The 14,467-nt window shown below is 44.6% G+C and overlaps 1 protein-coding gene across 2 annotated transcripts in view; it reads left to right on the plus strand.

Annotated features, from left to right (window-relative positions):
* Positions 1-14,467, plus strand: part of EIF2B3 (eukaryotic translation initiation factor 2B subunit gamma) — a 116,579-nt gene that overhangs the window by 97,707 nt on the left and 4,405 nt on the right. For both annotated transcript variants that reach the window (XM_026498234.4, XM_026498235.4), the window contains exon 11: positions 6,942-7,045. In XM_026498234.4, coding sequence (XP_026354019.1) covers positions 6,942-7,045 — 104 coding nt within the window. The remainder of the gene's footprint in view (positions 1-6,941; positions 7,046-14,467) is intronic.

A 14,467-nucleotide genomic window follows, 5' to 3' on the forward strand; every position in this document is an offset into this window, starting at 1 on the left:
ACCTCTCCCTCCCCTCCTGTGGGCCGGCAGACAAAGGAACAGCTCTCTGGCACCTCTTTAAAGTCCAGTGTTGGTGTCCCGAATTGACATGAAGAGACTTGGTGAGGAACCAAGGCTCGATAAGAGACCCCAGCTTGCTCATTGGAGAGAAGTTCATGGAGAAGGCCTAGCGTAATATCCTAGAGTCAGCTGCTGTTTTAGAGGAGGTATAATCTCAGATGGCCTCATAAGCTAGGGAAACAATGAAGGTTTAGATGGTGGTAGCTGCTGTTTTTTCTTTTTCTTTTTTTTTTTTTTTAAAGATTTTATTTACTTATTTGACAGAGATAGAGACAGCCAGCGAGAGAGGGAACACAAGCAGGGGGAGTGGGAGAGGAAGAAGCAGGCTCCCAGCAGAGGAGCCCGATGTGGGACTCGATCCCGGAACGCCGGGATCACGCCCTGAGCCGAAGGCAGATGCTTTAACAACTGCGCTACCCAGGCGCCCCAAAGCTGCTGTTTTTTCGACTAAAAAAGTTGAAGGAGAGCTTTAGGCAGGCCACACGGGGCTAATGACTAGGGAGGCCATTAGAGATTACCCAATCTGGCAATTTAGCTCCTGGTGATAAGATCAGACACCCTGCATCCCATATGAACCTTTTCCCATTATTTTCAGGTCATTTAGTTTTAATTACTTATGGTAGATTTGGGAAAAGTAATTAAATTGCAGTCGCGTGAGACTTTATTACCCTGCTGCTGCTACATCTGAACTGAATGGTAGAGTAGGAGCATGAATTTATCCAGAAGGGAGTTTCTCATATCCTAGGCTTGCTTGTCTCTGCCAGCAGTGGTGAGCTGCCGAGGCTTTCCGGACAGTGGCTTGGACATCTGCCCAAGGTCCTCAGGGCTTGAGGGATGCTAATAGGACCACCTTGGGGAAAGTGTAGGCGAGACTGTGCAGAGAAGGCTCCTGCCTGTCTTTCTCATTTTCAGTTTCCGGTAGAAATTCCAAATTCTATGACAGCTGATGCCCAGGAATTCAAAGTCTAGTGAAAATTGCATTGTCAAGACTTCAGTGTCAGGTCTGTGTTCTGTATCTTTGGCTTTCTGGTCCTGAACAACATCTCCTACATCTCCTTCTAGTCCACGGTGAATGACCCAAGCAGCAGTGTAAGGTAGCTCTTTCACAGGCAGGCAGGCAGGCCAGGGAGCCAAATTGTCACCTAGATTTCCTGCGCTTTCTGTAGGCAGCAAGTGCCAACTGTCAGAGCCAAACAATATATTACTGCTTCTCAATGCTACCCTGAGCGTCCTCTTCACCTACACGCAACTGACTGCCCTGCTCACTGGGTCCCTTACTTTTCTACTCCCCTTTATTCCTGACATTCACTCTGCCTGAACTGCCTCTTTCTAGAGATCTTTACCTGAAGAAATCCTCCTACGCATCTTTCAAGGTCCAATACATATTCCAACTCCTCCACGCAGCCTTCTTGAATTGTCCTAGCCAGAAATTATTTTCCCCACCTCTGTCTTCCCTGCGCACCCATAACACTTGACGTATGCTCATGTGCCATTTAGCGCATCTTTCTTTTTTTCTCAACTAGACCATAGATTCCTTGAATACAGAAATAGTTCTCCTATACTTCTGTTTCTCTTAATGCCTAATACTGTACTTTTTATATACTAGATATCTTACAAGTATTTACTGAAAGAAAACTAAGAATCCCTGATTTAACCTCCCCTACTTTAATTGGCTGAGTATCTGTCAAGAGAGCCGTGTGTACTTCTAGAAGAAATGGTGGAGGGCTTCCCTCCTTAAAACTCACCAAAATAAAAACATACAAGCAAAACCAGAAAAGGAAACTTTATCTATAATAAAACTAGATAATACCACATATCTGTACACAGACTGAAGAATATCTGCCAGACACAATGGAAAGTAGGTCAAATCCAAAGAGAACACCAAGATTTGACCAGCATAAAGAATAAGGGCACGGGTAAACCAAAGAATTGACAAACATCTGTTTTGCAACATCTCAAGGCACATAGAACTGAAAGAAAAAACCACTGAAGCACATAAGAGGGCTGGCCTCAGACTTTTCTGTGATGACATTTAAGGCAACCGTTTAGGAGTGAAACAACATTTAGAAAATTTGGAGGGAAAACGACTGTGACCTAAGAATCCCATAGCTAGTCAAGTTATGGTTGAAATATAAAATCATCAGAAATACTCCAGGGGCTCAGGAGATGTGTCACCCATAAACCCTCTGGAAAACTCTACTTGAAGACATAATATAGCCAAGTAAGAAATGAAACAAAATATTGATTAATGGGTTGATTGAGTATAAAAGTGAATTCCCTTAAACATGAAATTAAGTCTGTGGTAATTAGAGTTGCAAAAGGACCATGATTAGGAGAATTTTGTCCATGTTTCTTCAGTAACACTCTTGAAAATACCAAATTATGAAACTTTGGAAAGATTCCCCTGGACTTAAAAGGGCTCCTCAGGACTTTTGACTCCTTCCTTGCCCCACGCTAAACCTGTTTTCTTAGATGGAGAATATTACAGCTTAATTCTTTGAGGTTTTACTTCATTACTTTGATTTCCTCCAGACCCTTCTTTTTCTTAGCTTCTCTTTAGGGAATAGAAGGACTTAGATTTCTTAGGAGGGAGACATTTCTCACCACTAAACCTTTATATAGTGAAGGGAGGCACATGGAACTACAGGGAGGAAATTTTCAGCCTGTTCGCTGAAGCCAATACATTTCCATTTAGAGGACCAGGAGCGAGATTGATCAGAGACCAGAAGGTGAAATACCTCTTCAAGCGCTATGTCTCATTACATGAATTAACATGGATAAATATCACAAATAATGATGAAGAAGGAGGAAAAAGCAAGTTGCAGAGGGAAACATAGAGAATTATAGCATTTATATAAAATTTTAAAACATGGAAAACAATACTATATATTGTCTGCTAATATAGACTTTTTTCTGCACCTGAAATATTTCATTAAAAATAATACATGGTTCTTCATCTAGAGGGACTCCTGGACAAGGACCTGTTGGGCTAAGGTTAGGAGGCCCTTGCCTCTGGGGAAATCCAGGTGACTCAACCATAATCTTTGGGCTGAAGTAGTGAGCTGGCCTAAAGTAGGCCTTTAGTCATATACCTAGAAAAACTACATGTATCTCCAGTTTCATACTTTTTTCTCACCCAAGGTTATGAGTAAGTTTAGAAAGCCTACCAACTTCTCTCCAGAAAAGAACGTACCTGTCCTCAGAGTTACTGAAAGGTTTCATGACTCTTTGCCAAATACTGCCCAGTCACCAGCTGAGTCCAAGCCCCTCACACAATGGAGAGTCACTTACCACTGTGTACGCTTGGGCATATTGCTTAACCTCTGTGAGCCTCAAATTTCTCTGTAAAAATTAGAATAAATACCACCATCCCTGCAGGCTTGCCAAAAGGATTAAATTACATAATGAACATAAATGCTTTGTGTAATGACTGAGAAATATTCGACATCAGAGTTATGTGAGTTCCCTTTCCTTCTGTAATAAACTGAAGAAGGTTCTAACCAAAGCCAGAAGAGCAACTAGAATTTGGAGGACCTTTTGCTTCCCAGGCCAGGGCATCTTCCTTTTTTTTTTTTTTTAAGATTTTATTTATTTATTTGAGAGAGAGCAGGGGGGAGGGGCAGAGGGAGAGAGATAAGCATGCTCCCTGCTCAGCAGGGAGCCTGACGTGGGGCTCTGGGATTATGACCTGAGCTGGAAGTAGACACTTAACCTACTGAGCCACCCAGGCACCCCCAGGGCTTCTTCCTTATGTCATAGGCCACAGCATGGTGTGGGACAGTGTACCTGGCCATGCAGTGGATCTACAGATCTTACTGTAGACCTCTGTGTTTTTCTCATGGTCTCTTCTCCACTGAAGCATTAGGATTTTCAGGGTAATTTCCCAAAGCTGCAGTTTTCCTTAAAATTTAACCACACCAAGGGGCGCCTGGGTGGCTCAGTCAGTTAAGCATCTGACTCTTGATTTTGGCTCAAGTCATGATCTCAGGATTGTGAATGAGCTGGGCGTGAAGCGTGGTTAAGATTCTCTCGCCCTCTTCCTTTGCCCCTCCCCCCTCAAATAATTTAACCCCCACCTAGTAGAAATGAGGACCAAAACCCCATTAATCTTAGCCATCTCTCAATGGCTTCTTAGAAAACACAACCAGGTATTAGCACAGCAGAGTCCTTAGTACCAAGCTAAGAGTTAAAACTACATTACTAAAACCGTAGTTTTGGCATTGGGCCAGTTCTCTTCTTGAGCTGTAGAGGAAGTCACCTCCCCTCTGCTCTGTGCACTGAGCAGAAAAAGCAAAGCCGTTATTGTAGGTTGGCAACTTAGAGAGGGCTTATTTGACATGGTAGTATCAGTCCTTCCTTTCCAGCGTGAGCACACACACACACACTTCCAGTAAAATCCTTAATCTTGGAATTTCTTTCTGGACAGACGGAAGGCTATATTGGTTTGACATTTTTCCAGAATACCTCAGCCTTGCTAATAGAGGTGACTTGTGACCATAGCAGTGGTAATAGGAAACAATGAAGAAACAAATGGCAGAAAAGAGTTTCACACTCACTAAGCATTTTGTCAGGCGTTCGTCTCAAAGCCGTCCACAGATCCACTGACCAAGAGCTTCAGGAGAGCCCCCAGCTCCTCTTCAGTCAACCCACTTTGGCCCCATCACATCTGCAGATTCTACATTGGTCTGTAGTTTATGGGTCTCATAGGGAGTTACACATAAACCAGATGAGACGAGGTTCCTGAACACCTCCATCAGACGGGCTGGACATAAGGAGAACCCAGGCTATCCATTGCTATGGAAATCTGACCTCAGTCAGTCTAGCCTCTTCCTTCCAGAAATGGTTCCCACTTATATCCCAAATTCCAAAATAGCCATGTAGTAGTCTCTAATTATGGCCGCTTGAATTCCTCTTGGCTGTTTCTGGTGTGCCGACTATGTTTACCCCTTCCCTAGCTCCAGAGCGTGCATTCTCAGGCTCTTAAACTACTGAGCCGGAAGTATCCTCCTACTCCCACTCTGGAAAAAGAAAGGAGGCTTTTCAGTGACAAACTAGTAACCAATTGTAAGCCTGCTTTGTCCCAGGAGCCTGTTTCTGAGGCTTTCTATACTTCCTTACTACTCTTTGGGGGAATTTTCATCAAGAAGCATGAACCACTCTAACTGCTAACTGAACTGCTTTGCCTAAAGCATGAGGCAAGTTGGAAAGTTCTGGAAGGTCCCTTAACGCCCACCCACTGTGTGTCCCAATTTTTTTTTTTAGTGTATTCTGACTTTGAGCCAAAAAACAAACTAATACTGTCTTGCTATCTCTAGCCCACACCACAGAGGTGCTGTGGCTTTTGCTGTTTGCTGCTTTCTGACCGGCTTAACCTTCCAGAAGAACAGAGATAAAGAAAATGCTGGAACGCCGTAACAGGCTAGAATTCCTTTTCTGCATTTTACTGAAGTTTCGGCATTTGGGAAGAATCTTTTTTAATGGACTGTGCGTTAATAGTTTCAGTCTTTGGAATGTCCTCCTCCCCATCCCCCATGCCTCCTGGGTTGCCTGAGAATTTTTCCTTAATTGGTGTTTTGTTTTGTTTTGTTTAAATGGATGCTCACACCCTTCCTACTCACCTTCCTTCTCCTCTCTAGCTGCCCACTTCTGACTCTTTAGGGTAGTGAATATTCCCCTTTTAGGGCAGAGTCCTTCCTTCCACAGAGCCATTTGGCTCAGAAAAGCAACTTGGCAGCTCCAAGCAGCTTCCTCCAGTCTTTTCTTCCTTTGATTTCTTTATATGGCATTATGATTAAATGTATGGATTCTGGAGTCAGGCAGACCTAGATTTGAATCTGCTACTTGGCAATTATGTGGTTTGGGGCAAATGGTTTAAATTCCCCAAATCCGTTACCTCATCTGTAAAATGTGGTTGTTATTTTTACTGCATCAGAGGCAAAAATGATACTCCCAGAATCATCTAGGAAGCTCTTTTTTTCTAATTAAATATATGAAGCCCCCAGCTCAGACCTACCAAAAAGGTTGATGGAAGCCAGGACAACGTGGGTGGTTTTGTTTGTTATTTTTTATACTGCCCAGGTGATTTTTCTGATTAAATGGCTAGATTTGTAAGTCACTCCTATAATGTACATGGAGTATTTACTTGCACATTATCTAGCATAGAGTAGGTGGGCAATGTGTGCTAGCGAAGATTTTCGAAAGGACCTTTCTTTTCATCCACCAGTCTTCAGGAATCAGAAAGATGCCCTTTAAACGCATTCAAATGCTAAGAGCAAGAGGTGCTACTCTTGAGTATGTGGCATTAGGATCTCGAGTAGTCTTTGATGTGGCATGCAGCCAGTTTTAAAAACATTGGGTTTTGGTTTTGATTTCTTGTTTTCTAAATGCGTTTAGTTTTGATTCACCAGAGTCTGTCGTGAGAGCTGTGGGTACCTATTGTTTCCATAGCTGATCCAGGAAGACTCGTGGGGTCTAAGCCTTAAATGAAATTTGTGATATATTCCCAGATGAGAAGCAGAGTGAGGGGTCAGTCCAGGGACTAGTGCCAGCTTCCACACCCCAGACCAAATAAGGAGAGATTGGGTGGAATTTAGACCTCCAGGTCTGGGGCGCCTAAAGAACCGAAGTCACAGGGTCTGCTGTTTTTAAGCCTTGGCGGGAAAGATCATTATGAGCATATCCACACTCTGGACTTCACTAAAGCCAGGTCTGCCCTTGGCCCAGCTGAGTCATTCTGTCTCCCAGTGATAAACTGAGGATGTAGCCATTAACTGGATGGAGCAGCTATTCCTAGCCTATGGAGGAGCCAGAAGCCCACCCCGTAGTGGTGAGGATGGTGATGAGAGCCATGGGCGTTCTTTAGTTTGGCTACTGTGTTACAGAAGCAACATCCAGGGCAGCGTTATCTGCAACAATGCTGTGATCGAGAAGGGAGCGGACATCCAGAACTGCCTCATTGGAAGTGGCCAGAGGATTGAAGCCAAAGGTAAGCCAAATTACAATCACAGATGCCATTTTTTACCTAGCACAATAGTACAGATGGTGCTTGGTGCTGGTGACGATTAGGGAACAAACACATGCATACTGTGTGGGTGAGAACAGGAATCGATAAAGCCATCTTTGGAGGGGAATTGACATCATTGTCAAACCTTTTAACTTTGACTTAACAGTTCCATTTTTAGGAATGTATCTTACAGATAAGCTCATAAATGTATGCGGCCTTATTATCAAAAATTGTAAAATATAACAAAAAGATCTAACGGCCCAGATAAGCACCAATACTTTACAGTGGCTCTTGGACATAAGTGAGAAGGGCCAGTAATCCAACAAAAGCATTGAAACTAGCTTTTGACCTCCTAGACTCCTTGAGCGGCTTGTCTCACCTGATGTTTAAGAGAGGGAGTCCCATAGGTCCCTGGCCTGGACGAAGGTTAGCCGCTTCTTCAGAAGCCATTCGCTCCGAGCTATTCTCTTAGAGGAGATGCTGTGAGCTGTGCTGTGCGCTCACCCTGCCCTGTGCCTTGTTTTATTGTGCCTCACAGATACTGTATTTCTTTTACAAGCTGAAGGTTTGTTGCGTCCTTGTGTTGAGCAAGTCTGTGGATGCCATTTTTCCAACTACATTTGCTTGCTTCATGTCTCTGTGTCACATTTTAGTAATTCTTGCAATATTTCAAGTTTTCTCATTATTATCATATTTGTTATGGTGATTTATGATCAGTGATTTTTGATGTTACTATTGTAATTGGGGGGCAGGGGCTCCATGAACTGCATCCATATAAGATGGCAAACTTCACTGATAAACTTTGTCTGTGTTCTAACTGCTTGACCAACCAGTCATTCCCCTGTTTCCTATCCTCCAGCCTCCCTATTCCCTGAGAGACAATATTGAAATTAGGCCAGTTGGGGCACCTGGGTGGCTCAGTCGGTTAAGCATCTGCCTTTGGCTCAGGTCATGATCCCAAGGTCCTGGGATCGAGCCCCACATCGGGCTCCCTGCTCAGTGGGGAGCCTGCTCCTCCCTCGCCCTCTGCCCCTCCCTCAGCTTGTGCACTAATGCTTGCGCTCTCTCTCTCTCTCAAATAAATAAATAAAATCTTTTTTAAAATTTTTTTAAAATGAAGTTAGGCCAGTTAATAATCCTGCAATGACCTCTAAGTGTTCAAGTGAAAGAAAGAGTTGCACATCTCTCACTTCAAATGAAAACTAGAAATGATTAAGGTTTTAAATGAGGGAGGCCTGGGGCGCCTGGGTAGCGCAGTCGTTAAAGCGACTGCCTTCGGCTCAGGGCGTGATCCCGGCATTATGGGATCGAGTCCCACATCAGGCTCCTCTGCTGGGAGCCTGCTTCTTCCTCTCCCACCCCCCCTGCTTGTGTTCCCTCTCTCGCTGGCTGTCTCTGTCAAATAAATAAATAAAATCTTTAAAAAAAAAATAAATAAAAATAAAATAAAATAAATGAGGGAGGCCTGTTAAAAGCTGAGATAGGCTGAAAGCTGGGTATCTTGCACCAAACAGCCAAGTTGTGAATTCAAAGGAAAAGTTCTTAAAATTAAAAGTGCTACTCTAGTGAGCACACAAATGATCAGCCTCATTGCTGATGTGGAGAAAGTCTGAGTGGTCTGGATAGAAGGTCAAACCAGCCACAACACTCCCTAACCCAGAGCAAGGCCCTCACTTCTTCAATTCTCTGAAGGCCGAGAGAGAGGAGGAAGCCGCAGAAGGAAAACTGGAAGCTGGCAGAGCTGGGTTCATGAGGTTGGAGGAAAGCAGCCGTCTCTGTAACAGAAAAGTGCAAGGGGAAGCAGCAGGTGCTGATGTGGAAGCCGCAGCACGTTCTCCGGCAGATCCGGCCCAGATCATTCATGAGGGTGGCCACACTAAACCACAGATTTTCAGTGTAGCCGAACAGCCTTCTGTTGGAAGAAGATGCCATCTAGGACTCTCATAGTAGAAAGGAGAAGTCAGTGCCTGGCTTCAAAGCTTCCAAGGCCAGGCTGACTCTCCTGTTAGGGCCTAATGCCCCTAGAGTCTTTAAGCTGATGCCAGTGCTCACTTGCCATTCTGGAAGTCCTAGGGCCCCGGAGAGTTATGCTCAATCTCCTCTGCCTGTGCTCTCTACATGCAGCAGCAGAGCCTGGGTGACAGCACACCTGTTTACACGGTGATTTACTGACTAGTGTCAGCCACTGTTGAGAACTACAGCTCAGAAAAAAAGATTATTTTCAAAACATTACCGCTCATTGATGATGCACTTGGTCACCCAAGAGCTCTGATGGAGACGTACAGTAAGGTTCATATTGTACTGCTAACACAACAGCCATTCTGTAGCCCACAGATCAAGGAGTAAAAGTCTTATGTAAGAAATACATTTCTTGGGACGCCTGGGTGGCTCAGTCCTTAAGTGTCTGCCTTCAGCACAGAGCGTGATCCCAGCGTTCTGGGATCGAGCCCCACATCAGGCTTCTCCGTTGGGAGCCTGCTTCTTCCTCTCCCACTCCCCCTGCTTGTGTTCCCTCTCTTGCTGGCTCTCTCTGTCAAATAAATAAATAAATAAAATCTTTAAAAAAAAAAAATACATTTCTTGGGTGCCTGGGTGGCTCATTCCATTAAGCATCTGACTTAATTTTGTCTCAGGTCATGAGATCAAACCCACGCTAGATTCTCTCTCCCTCTCCCTCTGCCCCTTCCCCGCACACCTACCCCACCCCTGCCCCACTTGCTCATGCTCTCTCTCTCTCTCTCTCTCTCTAAAAAAAGAAATACAGGGGCACCTGGGTAGCTCAGTCATTAAGCATCTGCCTTCAGCTCAGGTCCTGATCCCAGGGTCCTGGGATCGAGCCCCGCATCAGGCTCCCTGCTCTGCTGCAAGCCTGCTTCTTCCTCTCCCACTCCCCTTGCTTGTGTTCCCTCTCACTGGCTGTCTCTCTGTCAAATAAATAAATAAAATCTTTAAAAAAAAAAAAGAAATGCGTGAATTGGATTTAAAAAAAAAAAAAGAAAAGAAAAAGAAAACCTTCTAGAGGGGCGCCTAGGTGGCTCAGTCAATTAAGCATCCAACTCTTGATTTCGGCTCAGGTCATGATCTCAGGTTTGTGAGATTGAGCCCATGTAGAGCTCCACGCTCAGTGGGGAGTCTGCTTGAGATCCTCTCTCTCCTTTCCCTGTGCCCCTTCCCCACACACTCACGCTTGCTCTCTCTGTCTCTCTAAAATAAATAAATAAATCTTAAAAAAGAAAAGAATATTTGTGATCCACAGGAAGAGGTCAAAATAGCAGCATTAACAGCATTAACATTAAATTTGGAAGTTGATTCCAACCCCCATGGGTGACTTGGAGGGATTCAACACTTCAGTGGAGGGAGTAGCCGCAGATGGGATGGGGAAAGAGCAAGAGAACCAGCATTAGAAGTGGAGCCTGAAGATGTGGCTGAACTGCTGCCATCTCACGACAGACCCTGAGCAGACGAGGAGCTACATCCCACAGACGAGCAAAGGAAGTGGTTTCTGGAGATGGAATCTACTTCCGGTGAAGATGCTGTGAAGATCGTGGAAATGACAACAAAGGATTTAGGATAGGCCGTAAACTTAGTTGCCAAAGCAGCTGCAGGGTTTGAGAGGATGGGCTCCCAGTTTGGAAAGAAGTTCTGCCATGAGTAAAATGCTATCAAACTGCATCACATGCTGCAGGGAAATCATTTCTGAAAGGAAGTCAATCAGTGCGGCAAACTTCATTGTTGCCTTATTTTAAGAAATCGCCACAGCCACCCCAGCCTTCAGCACCCACCACCCTGACCAGGCAGCGGCCGTCAGCATTGAGGCCAGACCCTCCACCAACAAAAAGATTATGACTCACTGAAAGCTCAGATGATAGCATTTTTTAGCAATAAAGTATTTTAATGTATGTATATTTTTTTAGACATAACGCTATTGCACAATTTATAGACTGCCGTGTAGTATAAACATAACTTTTATATGCACTGGGAAACCAGACAATTCATTTGACTTGCTTCAGTGTGATACTCGCTTCATTGCAGTGGAACCAAACAGGCACCGTCTCTGGGGTGTGCCTGTGTGTACCGCATGAGAGACGTACGAACACCAGGGTTTCTCTGCTGGGCTGGGAATTTGAATGGTCCGTACTTTGGCTGGATGTTTTTAAACAAAAAGTAGACAAAAAGCTCAAGATCAATAAGAATGGCTAATTCTTTTTGAGATTATTTCTACGTCTAGAATATAGTGGAGTAGGAGAGTTGCTGAAGGAATTAACCCCACCAACTCTGCATTGGTAGAAACCACAGCAAACAGAGGCCTTCTTCAGTTTTTTCTCCTTCCTTTTTAATTTATTTTTTTAAAGATTTTATTTATTTATTTGTCAGAGAGCGAGAGTGAGCCCAAGCAGGGGGAGCGGCAGGCAGAGGGAGAAGCAGACTCCCCACTGAGCAAGGAGCCCGACGCGGGGCTCGATCCCAGGACCCTGGGATCAGGACCTGAGCCGAAGGCAGACACATTCAACTGACTGAGCCACCCAGGCGCCCCTCTCCTTCCTTTTTTAAAAGCCACATACCTCCCTTTGGAGCTTTAGAATCAGACAGACCTGGATTCACATCTCAGCTGTGCAACTCACTGGATGTGCACCAGGTTGTATTTTTCATCCCTAGACTTTAGATTTTCGAAAGTAGAAAAATTGAGACAGTAATAATGATCTTGGAAAACTGTTGTGAGAATTAAATTTAATCGAATGTTGTGAGGAGCACACGCAGCTCCCAGAGCACCGCAGGGGCCTTAGAGCACCCCGTCCACACAGTGCTGCTGTGCCTCTCCCTGTGCCTCCGAACATGCCCTCTCTTTCTGGAATGCCTCTTTCGAAGACTCTTCCTAAGTGTTTTCTCCTCTGCAGAACCTTCCCTGACTCTTCCCATGACTGCCCACAGCCAAACGAAGCATTCCTTCTTGCTCTGCACCCCTGAACTTTGTCAACACCTTTATTAAAATAAATTCACAAGTAATGGCAGTTACCTATGAATCTGCCTTCACTACTAGACTGAGGTCCTTAAGGCCAAGGATTGACTTATGTCAGTATGCATTCCCTAGCTCGCAGAACAGGTTTATTGTTTATAGAGGGGGGCAGAGGGGAAGGAGGGAATGAGTGAATGAATTTTGGACCCATAGAGCATATTTTCTGAAATTTCAGTGCAGAAACAGGGTTCCAAGTAAGGCATATGTGAGATGGTTGCAATTATCATGAGATCACTCCTTACTTTTTTTTCTAAACTTATGCTGATACAAGAACCACATGTAACATTGATAAATGAATTGGGGAGGTGTGGCCTTGGCCTGAAACCATCCTTTACCTTTATTTCTCTACTTGAGACTAGATAAAACTCTCTTCGGTAATGCCTTTCTTCTCGTATTCCACGCACTTTCTTCCTCTCTATGTGAGAATGGTCATTTCTGAGAGGCCTTTCCCGAGTGTCACCAGTTTACCAGTAAGGTGCTTTGTTATAAGCATCATAAACTGACTCTGGCCGATTGAAATGGATAAAAAATTCAAGCCCAAAGTTCTACGATGGCTGCAGAATCAAGCTTAAAAAGTGGGTTACAGCCAAGATGCATACCCCAAACCCTTGTGCCAAGGACCCCGCTGCCATCCTCACTGAACAGCGATACCACAGCTTGCCCTGCTGCTTCTGCCTCGCACCCAGCAAGCCCAAAGTGGATTCTCTCTGGTTCCTGCTTCTTTGTATCACTAGTTCCCAGCCCAGAGTTTGGTGTGGCTGCATCTGTAGCTGAAGCCTAAGGTCATAGGTCCATGCCCTTGTTATAAGGAAGGCCGTCAGTTTTAGTTTAATCAGTGGCAGACACGTTCTACCCAGTGCCTCACCAGAGAGCTTTCAAGCAAGAATGTTGGTCAACGGCAGCACCACAGCCTTGGGTGTTTTCTTCTGTGATGGTGTGCGAGGGCGAGGGCTGGCCGCAGGGATGGCACCCCCCTCCTGGAACACCATTGGCTTACAGTTGTTGTTTGTAGCTTTGAAGAGTCTTTTCTTTTTAGAGAGAGAGAGAGAGTGCGCACACACACACACACACACACACACAAGAGAGGTGGGAGGGACAAGTAGACTCCGTGCTGAGTGCGGAGCCCTATGCAGGGCCCAATCTCACCATCCTGAGGTCACAACCTAAGCCGAAACGAAGAGTTGGACGCTTAACCGACTGCGCCACTGAGGCGCCCCTGTTGTTTATAGCTTTAAAATGTTCTCGTGTACAGTATCTATCGGACTCGTAAAAACCCTCTGAGGTCAGGATTCGTTATTGACCCATTTGGTGAAGTGGAAACTGAGACTTCGAAAACTTGAAATTTACCCAAGGTACATAGCTAGTAAATGACAAAACTAGGTCTTCAGCCTGAATTATTGCAAGACAGCCTCCAAAAAGACCAGAAGAAGAAGCCACTCTTGCTTGCCCAGCAGAATATGATCAGTGATAGGCCTTTCTCCCTTTAGTCCATCTTTCCCAGACTAATTGGAAAAATGTATTTGGCCTCCATATCCCAGCTCTTTCTGGTCTTCAGGAACGCCAGGTCTTGGTTCTTTCTCCTGTTCAACATACCAGCTGACTCAGGCCTACCCTTGGGTTACAGAGAAACTTCTTTCTTGAGCAGCTGGGGCCTGTTGGTAATTTCTTTAAAATAAAATTAATTAATTAACTAAATAAAGTAAAATAAAATAGGATTTAATTGGGGCACCAGGTTGGCTCAGTCCGTAAAGCATACAGCTCTTGATCTTGGGGTCATGAGTTCAAGCCCCATGCTGGGCCTAGAACTTACTTTTAAAAAATTTAAAAATAAAACTCTTAATAAAAAAAAAAATTTTTTTTAATAGGATTCAGAACACCCAGGCTTTTCTCTGACTCCATGGATGGCCTTGGAAAGGGTCCCCAGAGTTTCAAAAGCAGCTGTTCAGCTGGTCTGTGGAGCTGCTTTCTTATCCTGTCCCCTCCTTGTCACCTCATTGCATTTCTCTGTCCTTCTTTGTTCTCTTCTCTTTGGGTTTGTGGCCCCAAACAATGTTTCTTCTACCTCCTTCCTGCCTCTTTGTCTCTGTAAATTCTCTCCTGCTCAGCAAAAAGTAGAAGCATCGTCCAGTGCTTTCTCCTTTCAGTCCCTCCTAGAGCCAGGAGCTGCTTCCTTTTGTGGTTTTTAAGAGTTTGGACTCTATAGACGTACTTGATGCATGAACAACATTTGCCAGCACCCTAGAGGAGCCCTCCTTTCTTGTGTGCTGGAACCTGGAACCTCACAGTTTCTGCTTCTTCTCCCCATTTCCAACAAAGTAATGGTGCTCCTTCCTTTTACTTTGCAAGGACCCTTTCCATTCTGTGTGCAGAATGCATGCATGCCAACTGAA

Source organism: Ursus arctos, unplaced genomic scaffold (genome assembly GCF_023065955.2).
Source record: "Ursus arctos isolate Adak ecotype North America unplaced genomic scaffold, UrsArc2.0 scaffold_12, whole genome shotgun sequence".
In the NCBI taxonomy this organism is placed as follows: domain Eukaryota; kingdom Metazoa; phylum Chordata; class Mammalia; order Carnivora; family Ursidae; genus Ursus; species Ursus arctos.